Source organism: Mustela nigripes, chromosome 11, assembly GCF_022355385.1.
Source record: "Mustela nigripes isolate SB6536 chromosome 11, MUSNIG.SB6536, whole genome shotgun sequence".
Lineage (NCBI taxonomy): Eukaryota > Metazoa > Chordata > Mammalia > Carnivora > Mustelidae > Mustela > Mustela nigripes.
In genome coordinates this window covers 7,770,768-7,798,742 of record NC_081567.1, presented here as the reverse complement: position 1 = coordinate 7,798,742, position 27,975 = coordinate 7,770,768, and the positions used below count along the sequence as shown (strand labels likewise).

General features: G+C 52.8%; 1 protein-coding gene and 1 long non-coding RNA gene across 4 annotated transcripts in view; one reads left to right on the top strand and one right to left on the bottom strand.

Moving 5' to 3' along the window:
* COL26A1 (collagen type XXVI alpha 1 chain) overlaps positions 1-23,980 on the bottom strand; it is a 121,753-nt gene extending 97,773 nt beyond the window's left edge. For both annotated transcript variants that reach the window (XM_059414611.1, XM_059414612.1), the window contains exon 1: positions 23,654-23,980. In XM_059414611.1, coding sequence (XP_059270594.1) covers positions 23,654-23,811 — 158 coding nt within the window. In that variant the 5' untranslated portion in view covers positions 23,812-23,980. The remainder of the gene's footprint in view (positions 1-23,653) is intronic.
* LOC132026587 (uncharacterized) lies at positions 23,017-27,695 on the top strand. Of its 2 annotated transcripts, none has more exons than XR_009406945.1 (3): positions 23,017-23,284; positions 24,559-24,640; positions 26,910-27,695. It is a non-coding gene; the product is annotated as an uncharacterized LOC132026587 (long non-coding RNA). The 2 variants fall into 2 exon arrangements; XR_009406944.1 differs by lacking the exon at positions 26,910-27,695 and adding an exon at positions 25,684-25,763.
* Positions 27,696-27,975: the final 280 nt, after the last annotated feature.

Genomic DNA, 27,975 nt, shown 5'->3' with positions numbered 1-27,975 from the left:
TGCTTGGACAAGCTGAGCCCCCCTCCTCTTAGTTCCCCCCAACGGTGTCCACCTACTGACATCTGCAGTGCCCCCGGGAGTACAGCACCATCCCTGGCCCCTGACGGCAGAAATCCATGCAACTTGCACGGCGCCCCGGCGTCCAGTAGGCGATAAGCAGAATGTTTGTGAATGAGCGAGTTCCGCGGGAGAATTAAACGCCCGTAAACAAGTTTAGGATCTTCACATTCAAATTCGAATCTACTTTACCACCAGATTCGTCCTTAGGGTAAAACAGCTTTGAAATTAGAAGGAAAGCCCATGAGGGGTGCCTGGGTGGCTCAGTGGGTTAAGCATCTGCCTTTGACTCGGGGCCTGATCTCAGGGTCCTGGGATCGAGCCCCACATCAGGCTCCTGGCTCAGCGGGGACATCTGAGCCTACCACTCCCGCACCGTCACCTTGTGCTCTCTCGCTCTCTCTCAAGTAAATAAAATCTTTTTAAAAAAGAAAGAAGGCCCATTAGAAATAAGATTCCTTATGCAAATATTTGCTTTCCCCACACTTTGAGACTCGATATAACACCCAAGGGGAAGAAAAATGCAAGTCATATTAGGAGAGAGAATCATGGCTCTCACCAGCCAAGGTGCCCCGGGAAGGGGTCCGCCCTTTTCCTGGCTGTCCTGCGACCATGCTGTCCCCAGCCGGGCACCCTCAGCAGCTAGGGGACAGCGATCAGGAATCCGACCATTACCAGGGGGCCCTGGTCTCCCTCCCTACCCAGGATGTCCCCGCACTGCTCAGTCCCCGGGCTGAAATGCCAGGCTCAGTCCACCACGTAACACCACAGCTCCCTTCCTAAGGCTCTTCTCTGGAAAGTGCCTCTCCATGCCCTCGCTCACCGTAAGGCTTCCTGCCGTCCCCTCAGCGCCCACCTGGCCACCGCCTGGCCTCTGGCTCCTGGGGACCAAGAAAGGCACCAAATCATGAGACAGGAATCATAACTCTCTCGGCATCCAGGCCCGCAGAGGCATTTCTCCTCCAGCTCTGCTGATTAAAGGGCTTCCCTCCCAGGAAACCCTGCAGACAGAAGGCAGCGCGGGGGCGGGGGGGGGGGGGGGGGTACCCTGCAGGGCCACCAGGAGGGATGGGCCTCAGCTCCTCCCCTGGTCCCAGGAGCCCACAGTGGGGCCCGGCGAACGCACTTCTATTTGTTGATGGCTTTTCCCGTGGGATCCACACCCAAAAGTAAACCCCTCACACCCTGCAGAAGGCTCTGAACCAGGCGACCCAACAGTCACCCACGAAAAACAGCAAATGAAGGACTTGCAGTGTGACTGCTACAAAGGGTTCTTGTAATCAGCCCTGTGGTGGGATCGCCGGGCTTTCTGGTTAGAATTCTTGGGGATAAGGTTTTCTCCCCTCCAGGAGAGACCTCACAGCGGGACATTTGCAAACATATGATGGTGAGGTCTAGAAATCTGCATTACCCCCACCGCCAAACTCGCTTTGCTGAAATACACTTGGTTTACGAAAAGCTGTATGTAATTAATGGTTACAAGTTGATGAGTTCAGAGATAAATATACCTTCCACAAAGCAGCACCACAATCTGCCCTGTAAATACACCCAGTCCCTTCTTTTCATGTAATATTGTTGTTATTTTGTGTTAAGAACCCATAAGGTCAGAGCTACTCTCTTAGACAATGTTTAAGCATAATGTATACTATTAACCACCAGCACCGCGATGCGCAGATCTCCCAGATTTTCCTCTTGCGTAAATGAGACTCTATATTTGTGACAAGTCCCTCCGTATTTCCTCTCTCCCCCTGGCACCACCCTCTCACTCTCGGCTTCTACAAATTCCCCCTCATTGATTTCACGGGTTTTAAGTTTGACTCCTTTAGATCACTCATCTACATGGGATCATGTAGCCCTTGTCCTTCTGCGTCTGGTTGATGTCACTTAGACCCTGTCCTCCAGCTTCCTCCCTGTTGTCCCAAATGGCGGGACTGCCTTCTTTTTCAAGGCTGAGTAATATTCCATTGTATGTCGAGACCACATTTTCTTTATCCATTCATCCGCCGACGGATGGAAACCTGCTGTGCGGTGACAGAAAGTTCCAGCAGCATCTCAGAAGACCAGAGGTCTTCTGCTTTCTGATTCTCAGAAGCTCGGGAGTCAGGACAGGATAGGGAGGGTTGTGACCATTTTGCAGATGGAAAGATTGAGGCTCGGAGAAGGCACGTGGCATATGGCCTTGCTGTAACAAATTATCTCCAACTTGGTATAATACGGCCCGAATTTATTATCTTATAGCTCTGAAAAGTCTGAAGTCCGAACTTAGTCTCGCCGGGCTGGAGTCGAGGTGTCGGGGGGCTGGTTCCCCCTGGAGGCTCTGGGTTCCTCAGTCCCTTCAGCTTGTCACTCTGACCCCATGCTTCTGTTGCTGTGTCCCCCGTTCCCTTAGACCCTCTCACCTCCCTCTTAATGGGATCCTTGGGACTGGGTGGTGCATACCCCAATAACCCACGACCGTCTCCCATCTCAACATCAGCAAAGTCCCTTTTTCTAGATCAGGTCGCTTATTCAAAGGCTCTGGGGGGATTAGGATGGGGACATCTTCGGGGGCCATTATTCTGCCTCCCTCACATGGCTGGCCCCAGGCCACACCAGCAGGAGATGACCACACTGGGCCGGTGGAGGGAAACCCAGTTGCAACCACCTTCAGCACGCTTTCAGGCTTCCCAGCCATCCCCATACATCCAGTTTGGGGACACAGGTGAAAGGAACAGTGCAGACATCCTATGGACCAGATGTAGAATGCCAGACCCACCCCACTCAGCGTACCTGGGCTCCTACTATTTCCACCGACCTGGAGAAGCCTCCCACCTCTGCACCCCCCTGCGGGGTCCCAGCTCTGCCGGGAAACTCAAAGCAACTTCTCCCTCCTCTGCCCAGAAGGATCTCCCCGCCAGCCACTTCTGTGCTCCCGGGATCACCCCGCCCCCTGCCTCCGTGCTCCCACACGACTCTGCTGTGCTCCTAGAATGCACACCCAGATGACGCAGACACATCGCACGTGGCCCCCTCCCCACCTGGCCCTTCCTGTCCCCTTATCTGGGTTCCCTTCATTGCTCACCTTCCACCTTCAAGCACTGTCTGAACGGTCAGACAGCTCAGCAGTCAAGGGCATGAGCTAGGACAGCCTGAGTTCACATCCTGGCTCTGCCCTTACTAGCTGTGTGACCGGGGTGGGGGAGCGCCTGTTTAATCTCCCCTCAGTCTCCCTACCCATAAAATCAGAGCACCTAGAGGCACCCAGGTGGCACAGTCGGTTAAGCGTGCGACTCTTGGCTTCAGCTCAGGTCCTGATCTCAGGGGCATGAGATCAAGCCCCGCATCGGGCTCCACGCTCAGCAGAAGTCTGCTTGGATAGTCTCTCCCTCTGCCCCTTCCCCCCCACCCTCGCATGCTCGCTCGCTCTCAAATAAATAAATGAATTTTTTAAAAATATAAAAGTATCCAACCCATGGGGTCATTGCAAGAAATAAATGAATTAACGCACTCGACACATTAGAATGCCACCTGACACATAATAAGTACGGGGTCAGTGTTTGCCACCGTAATGAGGCATCAGAGGTCTCTATCCTGGTCTCTGTGCTCAGGGAAGCTGGAGTCTAACAGAGAACACAGATAGGAAACAAATCGCGAGTTCATTAATTACTGAGTAGACGGCAGACGGCAGTGATCCACGCCCTTGCCTGTCTGAGGTCCACATGCGTCCCGCTCGCTGAAGACAGTGACTCCTGAAAACCCCAGCTTCCACATCAGCCCTTGCTCCTGAGCTGACAACATGCAAATACAGGCTCACACAGGCCCCTGGGTATCCGCTGTGGGCTCCAACATTTTCACAGGTATGTGCCAGACAGCCTCGCCCTGGACCACCCAAGGATACACCTGGGTCGCCTTGTGAAGGCCCTGCTCCCAATCAATCGAATGCAAACCAATCAAGCCAGAGGCCGCCCCCAACTGCCTCCCTCTGGGGACTCACATTTAGGGCCACTACTCACCTGCCCTATTCACCCCAGGGCCGGGTATCACACACAACCGGGGACAGCCCCTGCCCCGCGCGCCCCCCACCCAGAGCCCACCACAGTTGTTCAAACCAGCCAGCCCAAGTCTGCTCACTTTCCCTCACCTGCTCCTTCCAGCAAAGCTACAAGGTTTCCTGTAGTCTCCCAGACCTAGTCAGCCTAACACTACAAAGGGTAACGCTGGGTTCCAACCTGAAGCCTGCAGAGTTTGAATGGCCTCTAAAATTGGGTCCACATGCAGAGATCACTCCCTCCCCCCAGAGAGTCATGGGGAAGGCCTAGGAGTCTAGCTGCCGCTCAACGGGACCTGCACTGACACACACCCCAAAATAACCCATGGCTTTTGGGGTGGGGGGCTTTGAGGGGGAAGTTCACAGCCCCTGCCCAGGATGAAGCCACAGCCCAGACAGTCAGTCCCTCTGGAAGATAAACAATAACCAGAATCCCCACCAAATTCCAGCACTTATGGCACAAATGGGGTGACTCCCCCCCCCCCCCCCCCACACACACACATTCCTGCAGGCACTCGTGTGTGAGCAAACTCCTAAGACCAGAGAACTCCCATCTTATGCTGGAACCCCCAGAGAGGCAAACAAACCTGTGTTTTTCTTCGCCATCTGCTCCAGCTCTGTGGGTTCAGCCCCTCCCCCAGTCCCCTCTTCTTCCGCCGCCCCGTCCCCCATGAGACTTCTGTGACCATAGCCAGGCACCCCTGACCTCTGCACAGAAGGCTTTCATTAGCGGGTCAGGCCAGAGAGGCAAGGCGCGGGCAAAGGGCACAGGCCACAGAGGAGACCTGAGGAGGTGGGGACATTCTCCTGAAGAAGCCCTGAAGCCTCACAGAGAACAGAGGGGCTCAGAGCTCTTGGGAGGTGGGGGTGTGAGAGGCCCTCCCCACAAAGCCCAGGCAGCCACACAGCCCCTGCAGTGGACTCTCAGCTTCCCAACTTCAGAGAAGGGGTTCTCAATCCCTGAGCCCACACCAGAAATTTACATTGAGGCTGTCTCCAGGAATTTTCTGGAAAACTCTCCCTTCTCCACCCACTCCCACTTCAAAGGGAGAAGCAAGCCCCCTAAAGCTGGTGGCCTCTGTGGCTTCTTTAAAGTGGCTTCTGGAAAGCTGGTCTGGCAGGAACAAAGCAAAGACAAGGACCTCACTCTGGGACCCCTCTGAGAAATTATAAACCTGCTCTGGAGGAGGGATGAGGTGGGTGCCTGCTTCCTGAGCGGGTCAGGCACTCACTCGTGCATTCCCTTGTTTTTGTCCCCACTTGTTTGCACCCGTGACCGGGCTGAGGCTTGTTGGGTCTTTGCTCCCAGTGGGTGTCCAACCCACATGAGCCCCTGACCATGTGGCATTTGCCTCAGTTAACCTCACAGTTCCTAACACTTAGGAGGTCCACCTAGAGCATTTGAGACTGAATTCCCTACACAAAACAGCAGTCTCCCCTATCCTGGGGTCTTTGGAGAAAGGCTCTGGTTTTCATCTTTCCTGGGTAATCTCCCCCCCCCCTTCCTTTACCCAAGGTCCTCCTCTTGCTCACCAAATCCTTCCTAGTTCAGCACAATGAATGATGCTGGTTAAAATATCAAGTCAAAAGTACATATTATTAGGGCACCTGGGTGGCTCAGTGGGTTAAGCCTCTGCCTTCAGCTCAGGTCATGGTCTCGGGGTCCTGGGATGGAGCCCCGCATCAGGCTCTCTGCTCAGCGGGGAGCCTGCTTCCTCCTCTCTTTCTGCCTGCCTCTCTGCCTACTTGTGATCTCTCACTTTCTGTCAAATAAATAAACAAAATCTTAAAAAAAAAAAAAAAGTACATATTATTCAAGTCATAGTTGGAGACAAAGGAAAGGAATTTCGAAGAAGCCAGAAAGGTTCATAGGTTCATAGAAATAGAAAGGTTCATAGAAATTCATAGAAATAAGCCCACACTGCCAAGCTTACTGATCCCTGGCAGTCTAGCCTGAGGAGGGTGGGAAGTCAGGTGGAAGATTCTAGTGTAAAGCCCCATGGCAGAGGTAGGCAGGAGAGGTACACAAATGTCTCAGCCTTGGGCCTGGGGCAGAATTCCTGACACCAAGCCTCATGCACCCTCTGCCTTTTTTCAGAAAGCTACTAAAGGATGCATTCCATTACAACGAGAGAGTAAACAAAAAATAGTGGATATAAAATGTAGGAAAGAGGGTGTCCAACACAGGGGAGAAGCTTGGGGCAAAGGAAATCACCAGGATGTTCTGAAGAATGATCCCAAGATTGGAGGTTTCAAGTTCTACCTGGCCAGATCTCAGCAGATCAGAGTCTTCTACTCCAAAGAGTAGAGGAATATCTCTAAAGTAGTAGAGGAATATCTCCAAAGAGTAGAGGACTATCTAGTGGATTATCAGGAAGACATCTGCTTGACTAGGGGAGAGTTTAGAGGTGAGTTAATAACCCCATAGCAAGAGGCACCTGGGTGGCTCAGTTGGTTAAGCATCTGCTTTTGGCTCAGGGTCCTGGGATCCAGCCCCAGGTCATTCTCCATGCTCACTGGGGACTCTGCTTCTCCCTCTCTCTCTCTGAACATCCCCCCTCCTTATGTTCTTGCCTGTGCTCTCTCTCTCAAATGAATAAATGAAATATATTTTTTAAAAAAGAAAGAAAGAAAAGAAAAGAACCCCAAGCCCCCCAAATAACCCCAAACCCACATTAGCCCAAAGTTAAGTGAACAAAAACAGGAAGGGCCAAAAATGTGGGCAGGAACAGTAAAAGTCATCATAGTACACTATACGGCTCAGCTTTCACTAGACATAATGCAAGTCCTGAGTATCAAGCAAAGAATTGTGATATACATAGAGTGTCAAAGAGCAAAATATATTCTAAAAGAATAAAACTCTTCAGGCAAAACACAGAAGAAAACATAGGGCAGAAGTTCCATGGTGTTGGATTTGGCATTGGTTTCTCAGGTATGACACCAAAAACACAGGCAACAAAAGAAAAATCAAGATAAACTGGACTGCCTCAAAATGCAAAACATTTGTGCACCAAAGTACGTAATAACAGAGTGAAAGGCATCCCACGCAATGGAAAAAAAATTTTTGTAAATCATATGTCTGATAGGGGATTACTATCCAGAATACATAAAGAACACTTAAAAGTCAACAGCAACAGCAACAAAAACCAACCTGATTTTTTATTTTTATTTTTTAAGATTTTAGTTATTTATTTGACAGGCAGAGATCGCAAGTAGGCAGAGAGGCAGGCATAGAGAGAGGGGGAGGCAGGATCCCCGCTGAGCTGAGAGCCCGATGTGGGGCTCGATCCCAGGATCCTGAGATCATGACCTGAGTTAAAGGTAGAGGCTTAACCCACTGAGCCACCCAGGTGCCCCACAACCTGATTTTTTAAATGGGCAAAAAAACTTGAATAGATCGATAATTCTCCAGTGATGAATGCAAATGGACAAGAAACACAAAAAAAGATGTTCTACATCACTAATCCTTGAAGAAATGCAAATCCAAAACACAATGAGATTAGGATACTACTTTACACCCATCGGGATGGCTACTATCAAAAAAAAAAAAAAAAAAAAAAAAGAAATCAGGGAACACCTGAGTGGTTCAGTCAGTTCTGTGGCGGACTCTTGATTTCAGCTCAGGTCATGATCTCAGGGTCTTGGGATTAAGCCCCACATCTGGTTCTGTGCTAGGCATAGAGCCTGCTTGAGACTGAGATTCTCTCTCTTTATCCCTCTGATCCTCTGCTGCCCTTCCTCTGCCTTGCATGGAAGGGCATGCATGCATATGTGTGGGTGTGTGGTCTCTCTTAAAAAAAAAAAAGATCAGGTTATGTGGGTGGCTCAGTCATGACCTTTGGCTCAGGTCATGATCCAGGCTCCTGGGATGGACCCCTGCTGGGCTCCCTGCTCAGCAGAGAGTCTGTTTCGCCCGCTCCCTCTGCCCCTCCCCCTTGCTTGTGCACTTGCTCTCTCTCTCTCTCTCTCAAAATAAAATCAATCTTAAAAAAAAAAAGATCAGGGGTGCCTGGGTGGCTCAGTGGGTTAGGCCTCTGCCTTCGGCTCAGGTCATGATCTCGGGGTCCTGGGATTGAGCCCCAAGTCGGGCTCTCTGCTCCGTAGGGAGCCTGCTTCCCCCCGCTTCTGCCTGCCTCTCTGCCTACTTGTGCTCTCGCTCTCTCTCTCTGTCAAATAAATAAATCTTTAAAAAAAAAATCAGAAAACAACAAGTGTTGGCAAGGATAAGGAGAAATCAGAATCCTTTTTCACCGTTGGTGGAAATGAAAAAGAGAGCGGCCACTGTGGAAAGCAGTATGGAAGTTCTTCAAAAAATTAAAATAGAACTACCACATGACCCAGCAATTCTGCTTCCCGGTAGCAACCCAAAAGAAGTGAAAGCAGGGACTCAAAGAGATATTTCTAAGCCCAGGTTCTCAGCAGCATTATTGACGACAGCCAGAAGGTTGAAGAAACCTATATACCCATCAAGAGATAGAATGTTAAACAAAATGCAGCTCATACATACCATGGACCATTCTTTTTTTTTTTCTTTTTAAGATTTTACTTATTTATTTGACAGAGAGAGATCACAAGGAGGCAGAGAGGCAGGGAGAGAGACGGGGGGAGAAGCAGCCTCCCTGCTGAGCAGAGAGCCCAATGCGGGGCTCGATCCCAGGACCCTGAGACCACGACCTGAGCCGAAGGCAGAGGCTCAACCCACTAAGCCACCCAGGCGCCCTACCATGGACTATTCCTCAACTGACACCTGGTATAACATGGAGACCATGAGGCTAAACGAAATAAGCCGGTCACAAAAGGACAAATGCTGTACAAGGTCCTGAGATGAGTCAAATTCAACAGAAAGTAGAATGGTGTTTGCCCGGGGCTGGGGGAGACGGGGCTGGGGAGGCAGTGTCTAATGAGTCTAGAGTTTCTGTTCTGCAGATGGATGGTGGGGACGGTTGTACAACCATGTGAATGTGTTTAATGCCACCAAATTGTACGCTTCCAAGTGGTTAAGATGGTAAATGTTAGGTTATGTGTGTCTCGCCACAAGAAAAGGAATAAAAAATTTAAAGCTTAAAAAATATGGAATTATAAATGATTTCTTCCTCTTCACTTTCTCCATATTTTCCAAATGGGCTGGCGTAAATATATAATCAGGAGAAAATCAACATTCATCTGCAAAGAAAATAGCATCAGGCCCTCTTTGCCTACACATCTGGGCTGGCCACCCGAGTCCGGGGCCCCCACCACTTCCAGGCTCGCTGGGCCGAGGGCTTCCATCAGCTTTCTCTACCTGACACCAACATTTGGTTTCCATTCCCAGCTCTTCACATAATTCTTGGAGATCAGCTCCTGCTGGTTTCGGGTCCAACGGAAAGAAGGCGGCCCTTGGGAGAGTCAGCTTGCATCCCGTGGGGTGGATTTGGCTCGGCCAGTGGTGAGCTGTCTTGCCCAGACACCCCCCTGAGCCCCCAGAGCCCATCCATCCTGTAGGCTACCCACCCACTGTCAGCAGGGCAGGTGAATTTCCTGGTGCACTGTAACCCAAGCCCCTCTCTGATCCCCTCGGGCATGGCCAGGCTCTGTTATTAATCTCCAGGCAGATCCAATGTCCAGAGCGGAGACAGCTGTCCCCACGTGCAGCTGCCCCAGGCCAGCAGGCAGACAATTTCCAGCACTACTGCCTCCCTGCCAATGGCCAGGCTGAAAACTGGGTTTTCCTGCCAAACCTCTTATTCATGCAACCACCCGGACCCTCGTACACCGTCGGGGCCCCCCCAGGGCTCCCTGTTCACCCCTTGGTTCATCCCCGGTTAAAACACAGTCCTAGGTTCCTGAGCTCCTGAGTGAGTTGGACTGCTGAGCCTGAGAAGTAAACACTGGGATGTCCCAACTGGTCCTGTGGCTGTTGAATCAATAAGGGATTGTTTCAGCTCACTTTCTACGCTCAGCCCTGGGTTATTTGCCCCGGAAAACAAAGCCCTCCAGGATGGGGCTCTTGACCCTGAGTTCAGCTGCAGAACAAGAATGTGACACAGGAATAAAGCAAGCCAAGGCAGGACCAGGTGGGAGCTACTCCAGGCGGACACACCATCCAGAATGTCGCATGACCGACCCCAGGGGCCACCCCACGCTGCATCGCGAGGATGACACAGCCCTGATTCTGATGGCTCACATAACACTTCCTTCCACAGGAACTGGCAACCGTAAGGCCCATCTCTCAGATAGGTAGACTGATGCAAGCTAACACAGCTTGCCCGTGGCCAGAGGGGGAGGCAAGTTTCCGAGGTGGATCTGCCTGACTCCAAAGTTCTGAGCACTGGGGTCCACTCACCGCCGTCCAACTTGGCTGAGCCTTTATGAACTGACCTGCCCGCCCATCCAGTAGGAACCTACTTGGCTTGATCACCTACTTCTGGCTCCATATTGGCAGAGGCCAAGGACATGGGGATAACCAAGGCAGAGAATCCCAGGCCCCCTGCCTCATGGTCTCAAGATTCCGGTCACTCGTAATTTCGACCCAGCTGCAGAACAAGAATGTGACACAGGAATAAAGCAAGTATTCTCTGGGATGCAGGTGTGACTCAGTCCTAGCTGTCCCTATAATTCCTCCACAAGTTCATGGACAAGCCCAGAAGGGCCAGAATCAGTCTGCACAGACAGCTCCAGGCCATCTGAGGCAACTGAACAGCCAACATCTGGGCTAAGGTGCGTGACTCCACAAGAGTGTCTAAAACACTGTCCTCTCTCTCTTAGGAATGCTTTGGACCACCTAAGCTTTTGGGGGAACAGCATCTACCTGGGAACATTTGTGTGGAAGGACACCCACACACTGGAGACTCTCAGACTCTCTACCTCAAAACCTCAGAGAACCACCTAAAAGACCATTAAAAGGGACTTTTTTTTTTAAACCCATGAAAGTAATTGGATATGAAATCAACACACCCCAAATCAACAGCTTTCCTATTTGCCAGACATAAACATTTACAAATGTCAGGGAACAAAAAGGACTCATTCACGATAGCCATAAAAACTATAAAACACCCAAGAACAAATAAAACGAGATCTAGATAAATGGACCGGTATACCTCATATAAACATCGAATTCTACGAACCCAATAAGCTGATACAGCCTAGCTCAAAATCCCAGCAGCATGTTTTACAGAACTAGAAAAGACAGTTATAAAATTCACCCCCAAGGGGCGCCTGGGTGGCTCAGTGGGTTAAAGCCTCTGCCATCGGCTCAGGTTGTGATCCCAGGGTCCTGGGATCGAGCCCTGCATCAGGCTCTCTGTTCAGCTGGGGGCCTGCTTCCCCCCCCCTCTCTCTCTGCCTGCCTCTCTGCCCGCTTGTGATCTCTGTCAAATAAATAAATAAAAATCTTTACAGTTCACCCCCAAGAAAAAATGTACAAGAACAGCTAAGACTATTTTGATAAAGATGAACAGTGAAGGAAGATGGCCCTATCAGCTAATAGGACATACGATAAGGATATAGTCATTAAAATTGCATGGTTTTGGCACCAGATCTGATTAAGAGTTCAGAAAAAGGGCTGTGCCTGCAGGGAAATTGAGATTTGATAAAAGTGGCATAGCAAATTGTGAGAAAAGGTGGATTATTCAGTAGAAGCATGAGGGGAGGTTTGGGGGGTTGGAATTAAAGTTGAATCCCTACCTCACACCCTATGTAAAAGGTTGAGTGGGAAGGCCACGCCCTCATCATAGCTCTTTCTTGTAAGCCTGAGGTTTGTTTGTTTTTTTTTAAGATGTTTCAACTTTATTTGATAGAGAGACAGAGATCACAAGTAGGCAGACAGCAGGCAGAGAAAGAGGAGGAAGCAGGCTCCCCACTAAGCAGAGAGCCCAACACGAGCTTGACCCCAGAACTCTGAGATCATGATGGTGCCCCAAGGCTGAGTCTTAACAGGCTTTTGAGGCTTCAAGTCACTTTCAGAATGAACATTGAAATCTGGGATTAACCCAACTCTCCAAGGACCCAAATGTCTGGCATGCCTTTCTTTTTTCATTTCTGTTTGTGTAGTGGGCTAAATAATGCCTCCCACCCCCAAGATGTCCTCATCCTAATCCCTGGACCCTGTGAATCTGTTATTTTACATGGTTAAAGGGACTTTGCGAGTATGATGAAATTAAGGTTCTTGAGGTGGGGGAGATGATCCTGGGTGACCTGGACGGGCCCAACCAGATCACAGGGGTCCTTATGAGATGGCGTGGAGAAGAATCAGAGTCGGAGAGAGCAGAGATGCTAGGAAGAGAAGTTGGGGGGCGCTCTTTGAAGAGGGGGAAAGACGCTCTCCGACAAAGAATGCAGGCAAGCCCCAGACGCCGGAAAAAGCAAAGAAATGGATTCTCCCCTGGAGCCTCTGGAAGGACCAGTCCCTCAAATCCCTTTCAGCCTAGCGAGACCCACTTCGGACTTCTGACCTCGAGAACGATATGGTAATAAAGCTGCATTGCTTTAAGCCACAAAGTTTGTGGCCATTTGTTACAGAAGAGGTAAAGAACTAATACAGCTTGCAAAGCAGTTCATCCTTCACTGGATACTCTCTGTAACCCAGGGACTCTCCAAGAACCTAGAGATACAGCGCCACACTAGACAGGCAGGACACCCGCCCTCAGAAAACTCACAGTCTCCCCGTAAGCCACTCTTCAGTAATGATCCAGCGCCTGATTATAGGATGGGCTTAAAGTTATCATGAGCTCCAGTGGCATTTAATGAAAAGGACTGGCCTTACTTCGGGGGACAGCAAAAGTTTCCCTGAGGATGTGATGTTTAGGCTGCGCTCCGAGCTTTGAGCAGGAGTTCGCTGACCAGGCCAAGAGATGCAGAGACAGGAAGCAGGAAGCAGCCTGAGGTTACAAGGAGCTGGGTGAGCAGAGGACCCAGAGAGGCAAGGAGCCGATGAAGGGGGTCTCTCTGGTAAGCTCAGCTGCCTTCCAGGAAGGCACACATGAGGCTCAGAGCGCTTGCAGGCAGAGAGTCAGGGTCTGAGCTAACTGTCATCGACGCCATGCGACCCACGAGACAAAGAGCCTGGCAAACCCTTTGCAGACCCCAGTTTCCAACCCTGCAGAAATGGTAAGTGCCTGGGCAGGCTGAGACGTCTCCAACCCGGACAGGCAGCCGTGTGGCCAAGTCAATCACAGAGGCACAGGAAGAGGAAAGCCCCGATTCCCCCAAATAAGCCCTCGCAGGGCAGCAGGAATGACAAAAATGTCAGATGCCAGAGGCAACTGGCCGGGGTGCAGACAGCCGGAGCCAAATCAGAAGGAAACTGCCACTTTCTGGGCAAAGCCTTCCCCAGGGAGACGGGTGCACGCGGGCCCTGGCGCCTCCTGGGCCCCACGGGGGTCAGCGGACAGCCTGTGCGGGGCCCCAGTTCCAGAGCCTGCTCCCCAGGGGAGACAGAATCCTAAGCCCTCTGCAGTGGCTTGGAGCAGGAAAGACCCTCTACTGGGCCTCCCGAGGGGCAGGAACTGGTGGGGGGCTCCTCATCAAAGGCCAGATGCCCGAGGGAGGAGGGAGGGGGACCAGATACTTGCAAACAGAGACATAAAAGGTTTGGGCTGCTAGGTGCAGCCAGGCTTAGGTGCCAGCATCACGCGCACACACACACACACACACACACACACACACACACACGGAGCACGCATCCATCCTCCCACACGCATCGGTGTCCCCCCCCCAAGTCTTGCTCAGGCAGGTGGAAGGTGTCCGGTGGGCAGGAACGCCCTAAGTAATAACTCGGCTGCGTCTCCAACACACACACTTCCTCATCTGATCTCACCCAATCCTATTAGGTTCATGTTACCCGGGAGGCACCATGTCACCGGGAGGAAGCGATGGCTTGGCTGTGGGTCCCCCAGCCAGACGTGACAGGCCCTAAGAAGCCCTGCCCCCCAATCCAGGGGCCACACGGGGTCTCGCTCTCTGGGACAGGATGCTCATCAGAGCTCCTGGGCCCTCTGGCCTCACTGCCGGCATCTCAGGGCACCCCCAGCCCCTCCCACCTGCTCGTCCATCACGTTCTGGGGGCAACCCTGTGTGCTCACCCCGCTAATGGCTGAGGTTTGGCCACGAGTGTGGACCGGCCCCTGCACCTCACTCAAGGCCTTGAAATCCCCAGCAGGGTCCTCTGGGATTCAGGAAACGACAGGACCCTCACTCCCATATTCCCCTGGTCCCTGCCTGCACCAAGGGCCACTAAAGGGGGGAGGCTAGAAATGCCCCTGCCAAGATTGCTAAAGACCAGCTCCCGATGGGTGAAAGGCCCTGTAAACCGCCAAGACCCGAACTCCAACCCACTAGGCCAGCGCTTCCCAGAGGGTGCCGCTGGAACACCATCCAAACCAAAGGCTCCCCAGGAAAAGTCGGGGGGCTTGATGTCCGTGAAACCATATTTCCCAAGCTTTGCAAGGCTTATTGCACCCTGCCCCGTCTGGAAAAGCCTGTATCGCTGAAACCAGTCATCGAGAGTGCTTCCTAGGTATCATTCTAAGTGCTGGCTTCATATTAGCTTGGGTGAGCCTCAAGCCTTCTGGGGAATGAAGTAAATACGACCATCACCCCCATGTCACAGACAAGGAGAGGTCAGGTGACTCGGTCAGGGCCACCCAGAACCGGGGTTCTCACCCTCCTTCTTTATTAGGGAATCTCTTGAGCACTTCCCAAACTGCTTCTCATAACCCATTAACACCCAGCAGGACAAGCTCCAGAAACGCCCCTGTGGGCCCTGGGGAGGCGGCAGGGGTCAGCAGTCAGTGGCCGGCTCTGACCTCGATGCGGAGCACTCTGGTGGCAGCTGCAGGGGAGGCTGCAGGAGAGGATCCCGGGGTGAGAGCCCCGCCTCCCCACCCCGCACCCCTACCCTGAGTGTTACAGAATTAACCTGGATGGCGTCCAGCAACTTTCAAGGTGGTCTCATGCGGGGAGCCACCAAGGAACCACCTACACCCCAGGTTCTGGGAGGCAAGTTAAGAAAAACCGGGCGGGAGAGGCCGGGGACCCTTGACTCCTCCGGGGAGGGGAACAGTGTGCCATGCGTCTCCTTCCTTAGGATCGGCAGCAGGATTCCCGAAAATCCTCTAACAGTTAGTTACTGTTAACTCTATTCCCTGCCCCAGGCAGAGCTGGTCGGGGTCCAGCTAACACACTCTCAAAGCGGCAATGAAGTGTGGGACAGGTTCAAGCCAAGAGAAGCCTGGAGTAGTATTCTTATTGCCATAGGAATTGTTTCTCTGGGAATGGATTTTAGAAAAACAGACAAGCTGGGGGCAACGGGAGCAGGGAGGGGATTGGGGGGGAGGAGAGAGAGTTGGAGGGAAAGGAGATACAGAAAACCCTGGGCCTCGGGGGAAAAAGTCAGTCGAGATATTTCCATTGGGCCATTCCGTGTGGTTTTCAGGAAAAGCCCCGCTTTTGCACCCATTTCTACTTCAAAAGAAGAAGCAGGACTCCCTCAAGCAGGTCGCCTCCATCGCACCTCTAAACGCAGCTTCCAGAGCTGACCTGGTGGGGACAGACGGAAAACAAAGACCTCCCTGGCAGGCCCCTCGGAAATTCAGAACCGCATGACGGTGGAGGCCACAGCCTCAGTTTCCCAGAGGAGAGAGGTCAAGGTCTCTGTCTGTTCATTCGCTCGACAAGCAGCCACTGGAATCCTGACGTGGGCCGGCCCCACGAAAACCCCGTGGAGGAGAAATACAAGTATTTTATAAAAACGCAAGGTGCACGGACCGTGCTTTGCTGCCTGTTCAGAGCTGAGAAAACACTGTAATCTTTGCAACATTCCGAGGAGCAAAGCAGCCAGCTCCCAGCATCCCCCCAAGCACAGGGCCGGGCCGGGAGCCACCACTGTCCTCAACCTGCCACCTACCAGCGGTTCACCAAGTGGCCCAGGGCCGCCGACACTGTCTGTGAGCTGGCTCTCCCCCCACCAGCAAAGCTAGCACTAGACCCACTGTGACCATGTCTAGACATAAAGCTCAGGCTCGTCAGGGTGGCAGAAAGAGGCCCAGCCTGCCCGGTGCCTCCCTGAACCCCCGGGGTCCAGCCTTCCCGAACTCACCTGCACTGACAACACAGAACCATGGTCAGGCCTCCCAGCCCTGACTTGGCTGTTTCGTCCACCCAAAACGCCTTCCCCCGTGACTGCCGAGCACACTCCTGTTCATCCTACAAAACCCACTTCAAAAGTGACTCCCTGGGAGGTCCAGGCCAGCGTTTCCCAAAGTAGGGTGTCCGGGACACCAGCCTGACAAAATGCTCCCCAGGAAAGGTTTCCATGGCCTCCCGCGTTTGTGAAACACCCCATCTTCCCAACCTTTGCAAGCACACCGCCCAGCCACCAGGCCAAATAGTGGTTATCAACACGTTTTATCGAAACACGGTATTAACCTGTTTGCACCTTGGAAGAAGCTTCTGAAGTAAATGTTATAATCGTACCCATTTTGCAGAAGAGAAAACTGAGGCACAAGACACCGAAATTCCCCTAGACAATTGCTCATACCACTTAGCACACATCCACATGGCCCAAATCCCCTCCTCGTTCAGGGGTCTGCTTTCTGCAACCAGTCTCTGAGGCCCCACCGATCACCAGTCACCTCACAGCCTCTAGCACCAAGCATACAATAGGTGCTCAATAGTAACTCCTTGAAGGTAAGGCAAGGGAGAACCTGAGATCAGGGAGTGAATGCCTCACAGATGTGATCCTTTACTTCCCAGAGCTTGCGGAGGGCCTCCTGTCTCTGTCTGCCTGGATCCGGCCCTCACATCTGAGTCCCCAACTCCAGCCCACCTACTGCACTAAGCCTGGGGTGGTTCAATGCTGGCAAGATAAGCTCATTTCCCCAAGGGGCGGGAGTAGGGGTCGGGCAGGGCCGACTTGTGCACCTGTGTCCCACTTGGGCCGGCCAGGGCCACGATAGGGAGTAAACACATAGCAAAAATTATTCCATCTGTAGGTTAGGAAAGTGGGAAGTGTATCACAGATCCACGAGGCACAAAGAGCTGCCCACAGAACAGGGAGGTCAGTCCTGGAAAGCTTCCTGAAGGAAGGGGCTTTGGCGCTACCCCATAAGAGAGTGGACTAAGATCCTAGTAGGAGTGGGAGGGGTCATTTGGGGTAAGAAGGGGACACACCAAGCACTCAGCTAGGCTGAAAGTAGAAAGAGACTTCAGAGTCAGAGCAGAGGCGAGAGGACAAGACACGGATGCGGGGGGGGGGCTCCCACATTCCCCCAGGGCACAGGGTCTCCCAAGCAGGTTTCAACCCAGAGGGGCTGTGGAATTAATTTTCTGAGTCTTGGCAAGCATTTTTTTTTTTTATGAACTCAATAGACTACAATAAAAAAAAGAGAGAGAGAGAGAATATCACATATGGTAACAGTAAGCATTATTTTGTGAAACTTGTTTCAGATGTACGCGTGCGCACATACGCAGACATACTCAGCCGCCCACAGAAAAGGTATTTCTTATTGTGGGTCGTGGTAAAAGCATCTCAGGAAACTCTGTATTCCGTGCACTGCTTCCTAAACCTGGCTGCACCATAAGCCCCCTGGGGAGGTCACTAAAATACAGATCACCCAAGCCCCAGACTTCCTGAGTCACGGACAGGTCTGGAGGGACAATTCTTTTATGTCCAGGGTTCGTCTTGATGAGCTGATTGTCAGTGCCCTGCTGTTTAGGGGACACTGTACCTAAAGCATGTGAGCAAGACCAGCCACATAACTCGTGGGCCACAGCGCAGAAGGACGCTCCCCTCGGTGCCCACAGTCTCATGGGGGATGAAGAACAGGTTTTGCGGGAGGAAACCAGGAGGGAAGATTCAGACACAGCCTAACTCGGTCATTGTGATGGAGTCTTTTTGACTGGGGACATTTGGGGAAAAGCCATCTAACTTTTGAGGATTGGGGGTGTATAGGCGGAAACTCACCCCACTCTCCCCAGGAGTAAGGTGTACAGAACCGTCTTAAATCTAAGCAAACAGGAGCCCCACCCCGAGCACTGTGCCTTCCAGGGTCGGTATCCGCCTCCCTGTGGCCACACCCCTCCCCATTGGGCAAAAAGGATGTGGGGCCAAGGGGACATGATTCTCAAAACCACAACCACCTTTGTGGACCAAGCACAGGTACCTAGGGCCTGGGATTCCCTCCCCAGCTGTTGGACACAGGCAGGAGATATGGCCAAGAGGCAGTTGTTAGGGTAGGATGAGAGGTACCAGGCTAGACTAAAAAGTGTCTACAGTGTGTGCTTGAGGCCACACCAGGGTCAAGGTGTCGGTCGGGACAAGAAGGGGAGTGAAGGGTGGCTGGCTCTCCCTATGCTGCTGAATTCCAGCACAAACTTCAAGGAGCCTAAGAATTCTCAACATGAGCCTCACCCTCCACCCAGGTCATTAGGACGGTAGGTTTGTCCAGGTCAAGGACGGAATAGATTTTATTGAACAGTTCGTAAGCTTAATTCATAAATCACAATTTAGACATATGGTGTGTGGGCTTCCAACTGTACCCTTGCCCCAAACTCCACAAATGTGAGGGATGGGCCGGACTCTGCAGGTGGTATAGGCTGGAAAAGTCTATGCTCACCTCCACGAGGCCACTTTGTCCCAGCATCACTAAAGTGGCTCTCCAGCATGTATCCCAAGGGGGCACCCGGTGGCTCAGGCTCTTGGTTTCAGCTCAGGTCATGATCTCAGGATCCTGAGATCGAGCCATGTGTCGGGCCCCCTGCTCCGTGGGGAGCCTGGTTCTTCCTCTGCCTCTGCCCTTCCTCAACCTCCCCCCACACCCGCTTGTGCTTGTTTGTTCTCTCTCTCAAATAAATAAATAAAATCTTAAGGGGGAAAAAAAAAAAAAAGACGGGCTTTCTATGGGATGCTGGAGAGGGTAGGATTTTATCATAAAGGCCAAGGCTGCAAATACATCACACTTGCCTCCATTTTCTTGTCCGTCAGTGGCAGTGACATCCCTCAATTGTCTCGGTATTCCTCCCAGAGCCCAGACTCGACCTCAGAACCTTTCTTAACCCACCAGCCTGGGCGGCTCCTACCAGTCACTAAGATTTGACCAAAGAATTGAAAGCTGTCTGACAAGCCAATGCAGGAGACAGTGGGTCACCAAAGGGCTTGAACCAGAGGAGAGTGTCCTCTACTGCATCTGAGAAAGGCCCATCGGGCAGCGGTACAGAGGGGGTACTGGTGAGCCACACACCAGGACATCCCGGTGCCCAGAATGATGGCAGAGTGGGGAGTGGTGGGGAGTGAGTGGCCGGCCTCGAGACACGTGGTAAGGATGATGGGTTCATCCAGGTCAAGCCACAAGGGTGGACCAGGCCATGGTGAGGGTTCAAAGTGGACCTGTTCCTCACTCATCATCAGCATCACTAAAGGTGTGACCCAGAGCGAGAGCACTAGCTGAAGGGTGAGGGGCAGCCTATGTGTGGCACAGGGGGCCAGAGGGCCAGAGGCGGCCAGGCAAGCTCAGGCTCAGACATGTGGCTGAGTAGCTCAGACTCTGTCCTGGACACAGTAGGGACAGCCAAATGAGGTCGGATCGGTTTTGCAAGGCTGTGCACCCTTCCTGCCCTTGGTGCCTTGCACATGGGGGCTCCCAGCAAGCCATAAGCCCAGCCTCCTGGTGTTCATGCTGTCCTCATCGTGCAGACCAGGAAACAGACTCGGGGGGGGTTCCAAAACATGTGCAAGTCCATATTGTGAATCAGGGGCAGAGCCTGAAACCGCCCCCATGCCGAAGTGTGTGGGAGGAGCTGAGGCCCTTAGAGCTGGCCCTAGCCTGGGCCCTGCACTTGAAAGGACCCTTCTCTGCCTGCTCTAGCCAAGCCCCCGCTCATCGGATGACCAGGCTGCGGGGCCAAGAGGAGGTTCGGGCAGACCCAGAAGCCAGTATGCCCACTTCTAGGCCAATGGGTATGGAGCGAACTTGGACATGAAGCAGGAGGGGTCCATAATCCTGTGCCCCTCACCGTGTGGGAGGAATCCGGGATAGAACGTAGGCCAGAGCCAGCCCTCCCCCACCACCATTTTCCAGAACAGAATTCTAAGGGATCCATGAATTCCTCATTGACCCGGTTTTCCAGGTCACTGAGAAGATACACTCATCAAGGTTGGCGGACAGAACCCACTTACTGAACCATCCGTTAGCCGGAGTCATAACATACAGACATTCAGCCCTACGGCATGTCGGCTCCATCTGTCCTCATGCCTCGGGCCCTACACGAGAGTAAGTGGTTTCTGGAATGAGCTCTCTGCTTCCGGGGAGACGCAAAACACAGTTTCGTCTTTGGTCCCCCCCACCCCCACAGATCAACTCTCCGGTCCTCTGCTGCAATCCGGGCCAGTCCCACACCTCTCCTGCTTTCTCCTAGTCAAAAGAACACCTCCACTCCAAAACTTAAGATGAAATATAAAATCTATCATTTCTCCAGATTAAAATTTCTCCTTCCTCCAGCTGGGAGACCTACAACTTGGATAAGGCATAGAACCCCACATCTGGTCTCACTCCTTGTGCCTGGATTCTCCACGGCTGCTCTGGCCCCTTTAGGGTTGGAGGTAGAGGTGAGGAGGAGACAACAGACAAGACCCCCACCCCCACCCCATAAACATCTGTGGCACAGAAGGGAAGAAAGGAGGAGGCTAGGAGAAGGGCAAGTAAGAGAAATGTGCATACTTTAAAGGGTTCCCCAAATGCATTATGCTTACTACGCTAGAATGGAGAAACTGAGGCAGGGAGCTGGCGGTCCTGCAGGTGCATTAATACCGCATTTCGCTTCAGCCTGGATTTGGCAGCTAAACATTCTATGGCCAGCAAAAATCATTAGTGGCCCATATGCAGGGCTGCTAGGTTCTTCTGCAAACAGCCCTCTGAGGAAGTAGGGTCCTCTTTTTTTTTTTTTTTTTTAACAAAATTGCTTAAACAGAGGGGTGCACCCTGGGCTTCTGACAGAGGGGACCAGAGCAGAGCACCCTGGGTCAGGCAAGGTGCCCCCAGCACAGGTCTGACCCAGAAGGGCGGGCCTAGGCTCGCACGCACACGCATGCGCACACGCGCTCCCACGAAGGCGAACGCAGACACACCCGAAAATCAGATGCCAACAGGAGCGATACCATGACCTCAAGGAAGACGATTCGTCAAGAAAGAGCTCTGTCCCTTGGCCCATCGACGGAGACCAAGCCACTGTAAACACACACACGGAGCCAAAGCCGAGGCCGTGAAGGGCACCGCGCCAAACGCAGCCTCCAAGTCCTCTGCTTCTGGGGCTTTTGAACTTCAAGGACACAGGCCATCTGTGACTGATCGCTCATGAGACACAGGAGCGTGTGACCCCAGGCCAGCTCAAGCCTGCGATGGCCACGCATGGCAGGATCCAGTCACGTTCCGGAGCGTCACTCTCAAGCATCTGGAACCCGCCCCAAGCCTCCTTAACACTTCTCGATGTCCTATTTGGGAATCCGTTTTCCACAGATTCATCCAGAGCCTCTCTAAACCTAATTATTCCTTCTCCCGTCTCCCATCCTGGTAGAAGGAGTTCTGGAAGATTACCACGATTGTTTGGGCCTCTTTTTATTTATGCTACAACAATCCCTTCCAAGTTCCTGTAGCAGCCCCCAAGTTCCAGCCCACGGACCACCAGAACGCCAGTCCCCATTCACTCTCTCCTTCGTGGACCTCACCTCTGGCTCTTCCCAACATGCATGTCCCACCCTGTGGCAGCCCTTTTGGATTTTCCTTCCCACACTTTTTAATTACAAAAATAATCCTTGAATCTATGCCGCTGGGAAAAGATGCTAAGGAGACCCGAATGGAGGGAGGGAGAAAAAGGATTTCCACCCACCTCACCAACGACCACCACCCCTTGCCCTCCAGCCTCTGTTCTCTCCATACAGGTCCCTGCAAGAGCTATTTGCCTACAAGCTTTATTTCTGGACATTTACATACCCATAAATCAGAATGGCTTTTGCATAAATGAGATCATGTTAACTCTATCATCCTACAACCTGCAAAGTTTATCTTTTCAGACTCTTCTCCTATGGAAATGCGCAGAGGCCACCCGACTGTGGGTGTTTGGAGAATACTACTAATAGAGGCCATGGGCAAGTATTCCCAAACACAATGAGGGAAATAACATTGTATGCAAAGTTTTCCAGAAGCACTTCTTGGCTTTTCAGAGTCCCGCCCGGCCGAAAACATCCCTGTTTCCCGGGGCTATAAGACTTTGCCAGGATTCATCTTGGTAGCTCTCCCAGGTTCGGTAAATAAATATCACGGAGGAGAAAGAACTGGGACCAGTCTCTCACTTTCCTCCGTAATAATAATGCCAAGTAGTGCGGCAGAAAGCTCGGGATTTGGGGAAAGCCAACGGAAGGTCAATCTGGAGTTGCCACATACTTGGGGACCTCCCTCTGGAGCTCAACTTTCTCCCTGGAAGGAAGGAACGAAGGAACGGTTATGCTGTAACAGGTATCCTCGGAGTGGTTTTGGGATCAAAGGGTGTGGAAGGTACGAATGAATAGAGACCTATGACAGCCGTGTGGGTTATAATTATTAAATGAGGAAAAGTTGGGCGCCTGGATGGCTCAGTGGGTTAAGTCGCTGCCTTCGGCTCAGGTCGTGATCTCGGGGTTTTGGGGATCCAGTCCCGCATGGGACTCTCTGCTTCGGCCCGGAGCCTGTACTAGTGCTCTCTGTCTGTCAAATAAATTTAAAAATCTTAAAAAAAAAAAATGAGGGAAAGCTAAATTCGAGTGAGCTGTGCAAACGAGGTGTCTGGCAACTTTTCCTCGAGCGCTTACGCGTTTTCTGGGGAGAATTCAACCGCGCGGTGAGGAGACGCGGCCCCAACCGTCCCGGGCGGGGTGGGGGGGGGGGGGGGCCAGGGCGCCACCTGCCGGCCGAGGCGGAGGCCCCGGGTGCGTCCCGGCACCGTAGGCTCCGTGACCTCGCTCCTTCGCCCGCCCCACCGCGGATCCAGCCCATCCGAGCCGAGCCGAGCCGGGCTCCTCGTCCCAAAGTGGCTGCGGAGGCGCAGCCGAGGCTCCTCCGCGGCCTCAGTCCTCCAGACGGGACGGAATCGCCCCTCCGGTGTCCTGGGGCAGCCGGCAGGAGACGCGGGACACCCGGACGCTCGACCTTAGCAACCCGGGAACCTGCTCCCCAACACAAAGCCGCGGCCGCGCAGGTGAGCGCGGCGGAGCCACGTGAACCCGTAAACGCGCAGGGACCGAACCACGGTCGCCCCCTCCGCGCGCCCCTGCCGCAGACTGCGGCCACCCTCCCTCCGACCCGGGAGCCGAAGAGGGGGAGGTTGGGAGAGCAAAGAAAGGAAGAGAGAGGGTGGGCGCGGCCAGAGACCACCGCAGTCCGGGCCCCGCACCTCCGGACCCTCGGCCCCGCGGCCGCAGCCCCACCGCCCTGCGCCCCACTCCCCCCACCACCGCCGCCCAGCGCCCCCCCCCCCGGCCCGCAGCCAGCCCCTTGTCTGCGGCCCCCAGCTGAGGGGGACCCCCAGCCCTCAGCCCCCCAGGCCCCGCAGCCGCGCGCTACTCACCGGCGGCTCCCGTAGCCGCTGCCGGGGGAGCCGGCGGCCGGCTCGGGGTAGCCGTGCTGCTGCAGGGCTGCGGCCGGGAAGGGGTACAGGAAGCCGGTGGCCAGCGCCGACCCGCAGAGGCAGCAGCACGCCCAGGGCAGGAGGAGAGCCAGCTTCATCTTGCGCGGCCGCCCGCGGGGGCCCGGAGCCCGGGCGGGAGCACAGGCGGGAGCGCACCGGCGGCCGGACCGAACCCGCGGCCCCCGCCGGGAGCAGAGCGACGGAGGCGGCGAGCGAGCGGAGCCCGGCCGGGAGTTGGAAGTTTCTGGGGGGGGCGCCCACGCCTCACCAGGGCCGCCTTTTCAAATTCGGCGAGGTGGGCTCAGCGCCGTCAAAGGGGGCGTGGGGCTTTTTCATTAACCCTCGGCGGTCCGCGGCCGAGGAGGCGCCAGTGGCTGCAGGCCTGGGGGGGGTCCTGCATCCTCGCGCACACGCTCTTTAGAACCTTCCCGAGCGAGCCCTGTTCGGGTCCGCAAACGCTCGTGGGGCACCCACTCCATGCCTGGCGATTTCTCCTGGGCAAAGTTGTTTAATCCCCACAACATTGCCCTCTGTGTTAGATGGCACCGTTCCCATTTTTCAGAGGTGGAAACCGAGGCTCACGAGAAAAGCAACGCGGTCCCTGTCGGAGGCCCTTTGGGCCAACCTCTTGCACACCCGGGCTTCCCTAGAATCCTCTTCCCGTTCACCTCCACCCTCTACCTCCACACCCATCTCTCCAAGGTGAACGGTAGCACAGATGGAGGAAAGCGCGGGGTCAAGGTTGAGAAGTTGTTTCTGGAATTACCCATTTGTGAGGCATCAGATCTGGAAAGTAGCTGGGGGGAGGGGAGATCTAATACAATCCCACTTCCCACCTTTTACAGAGCCCACCGACCAGCCTGGCCCCAAACTGATCTCTTCTGGGCTGCAGGATACCCACAGAACCGCTCCTCATGCAAGAGACAGGTGGGACCTGAATCCAGCCTGTACCCCACTCCCCGGGTTGGGAGTCCCTAATTTCTCCACCTAAGCATCCTAGGGGCTGGCAGAGGCCCTAAGACTGCCTCTGGCCCTGTTCACAGTGGGGAGCTCCCAGTCTGTAAAATGTCAGTAAATCTGGAGAGAAGCCATCCAATAAGGAAGTGTTTAATGGGTTGTAATACATTTGGGAAGAGAATTATGGGATTGTTTTTAGAGGAAGGCAGAGGGATGCTGTTGGGAACCTGGCCCGAAAGGCCCCCTCCTGTGGCTTTTGCCCTCTTTCATTCATATCCCATAGGTACCCCCTTGAGTACATAGCCCAAAATCTCATATCCAGCTCATTTCACCCTCTCTCCCAAACTACCCCCTCTTTCTCCACTTAGTGCCCTCAAATCCTGCCCAGGTCTTTTCAGTGGCACTCCCACACTTCCCAAGTGTCGAGTTTCTCAACAGACTCGGGATGGATGAGTCTGTCTCCGCATGGGCAGCCCATCATGGGAAGCGTCACTTGGACCTGGGACGACTTCCTTTTCATCCTGTCCTCCCTCCCTCTCTCAAGGCCTAGAAGATTTGGAGAATTTGGGGTGTCAGCGGAATTTCAGGGCCTCCCCCAAAACTGATCTGTGCTCCCTGGACAGCTGGCTAAGTCCCAGGAAGTGATGAGGTCATTCCCCATCTCCCAGGAATTTGTAAACATTCTGTCTTTCTTCTTCCTCTCCTTTACTCTCAGAATGAGACAAGAGAGATTCCATGTTATTGTACATGACCTTTATGCTGCGGGCATGACAGTAAGAGAACAGATTTTTTTTTTTTTTTTTTAAGAATCTCCTTTTTATCTTAAAGTCATTTTTTCCCAGGGCCACAGACTGCACCCCAGCTAGAGGGACCTAGGAGAGGACAGGATAACACTACTCTTTGTTTTGTAGGATTCTTTTAAGGTGAAAAGCTGTAGGAAAAGAATTAATTCATCCCAGCAACTTCAGAACTTGGGGCAGTTGTCTGAGGTTGGTCCTTTTCTTCATACCTAGGCCAATAAAGCTCATTCTGGCCCCATGACCACGAACCAGACAACTTCTGTGTGTCCCACACGGCGCTGCCTACAGTGAGGGCAAGTACAGAAAGAGAATTTGTTTACCCCATTTAGACCACATGTGCTATTCTTTAAGAAGGCTTTAAAATGGCAAAAGCTCTGCGAACAAGAGGAGGTTCCATTTCGATGGTAAGGGAAAAAAAAGACAAAGATGCCTAAAATCAAGAAAAGAAATTAGGACATCTCCCACACCAGCCAGACCCAGAAGCCCCAGGTCTGCTCCTGGCTCCCCCACTAACTTGTTGATGACCTTGAGTAAACTCCCTTCTCTGGTATCCCCACCCCACCCCCGACCCCACATCTTCATTTGTAAAGTGAAAAGTGGTTTGGCTTGTCTCTGAAGATCTTTCCAGGTCTGGTCTTCAGTAACTCACTTTTCCCTTCATCCTCCACTCCCCTCTCCAAGGCAGCTGTGGATATAGCCAACCTTATCAAGCTGTCACTCTTGTAGGCCAGATTTGCAGCAGCTGGACCCCCCCTCCCCACCAGCAGGGCCTAGAAGAATAGAGAAATGTTCACGGCATCACACTCTAAACTCCTCCCCCCTCCCCCGCCCCAGAGAACACCAGTGAGTAGAGTCCAACTCCAACTAGTACCAGCTGTGTGACCTTGGCAAGTGACCTAACCTCTCTGAGCATCCTTAGTCTGTAAAATCAGTAATAATAACAGCACCTGATGGATGCGTTTGCTAGAAAAGAATTTGATGAATTATTCACACAAAGTGCCTGAAGGCTGCAGGTAATACCTTATAATGCTCGATAAACATTAATTATGATCATTTGCAAGGCTTTGGTGTAGAATAATATCTAAGAACACCACCCTTCCCAACCCCCAGCCCCCTGGGTGGGGCTGACCAGGAGGCTCATCCAGAGTGTGCAAAGCCTTCTCCAACGACTCTTGGAGCCCCAGGATGAACCCATTATTGTCTTATTCTGTGGTCAACAATTTAAAACAAAACTTTATTTTTAGAATAAATACAGGAGGGGCACCTGGATGGCTCAGTCAGTAGAGCATCTGGCTCTTGATCTCAGGGTTGTGAGTTCAAGACCCACATTGGGCCCAGAGCCTACTTTAAAAAAAGAAAAAAAGATGAAATTTTTAAGAATAAAATAAATGTGGGGGAGATTATTGTGTAAAATAGGTAATTTGTGTTTTTTTTTTTAGGTGAAACAGGCTTGTGGGGATTGCAAGAGTGAGGAGGTGTGAGCGCCCCCAAAATAAGGACAGGTGGTACCCTTAGAATTGAGTGGTCCTCAGTCATAGAATTGATCAGCTGGCCTTGTCAGCACACCACACAAGCACCCGTCTGACTATTCCACAGCCGTGCCTGTGGCACCCCCAAAAATATGCTAACACTTGGGAAAAGGCAGAAGCCGCCATTGCCAAGGGCTTGGAGCTGAGCTCCGTGCAGGGCTCGCTCCTAACCCTCTCTTCCTCCACGACCCTGGGTGATCCCCTAACCAGCCCATCCCAACCTCGATACAATGAAAACCCCACCAACGGGGACTGGCAGGGCTGTGCTGAGTGCCTCCACTGTTGACACGGACAGGAAGGGGTTCTCAGGATTCCCATTTTTCAGACAAGGAGTGGAGCGAAGTGATTTGTCCAGGAGCCTGTGCCCACCCCGTTTCCTAAGTTCAAAAGTGCCTTTAAAAAGGGGGTTGTTTGTACAAAGAGGGATCAGATTTCCTGGTGGAAGGAGGCAAACCCCACACGCACGTGAACGTGTACGCACACACACACACACACACACACACACACACACGACTAGGGGGGCTCCTCCTCATCTCTGTTACCAGGCCTTTCTGATAAGAAAATATCAGTCAGCATCCTCTTCCGCAGACAAAAAACAGATCTTCTATTCTGCTGAAGTCAGCAGAACAAGCCCCTCACTGAACAGAGAAGAAAATACTCATCAAGCTGAAGCCAAGGTAAATATTGACCTTCTGGCATGATAAATCCTCCTGTTAATCTAAAACAGAAATCTCCCCCCTCCCCCCAAGTGCCCTGTTGGACGTGATTCTGCTGTTTCCGCCCCCCGCCCCCCAGAAGTTCAGAGAGGCAATGTAGGACCAGAGCAGTTTTCACACTGGTTTCTCCAGCTGCCCCTAATCCCCACTGTTCTGGATCCCAGGACAGCCCAGAAATGGGCTGAGTTGACTCAAGGTAGCGGGACAGTCACAATAGAAGGGCTTCTTTGTTCTGGCCGAGCTTTCTGTCCTTAGCCAGG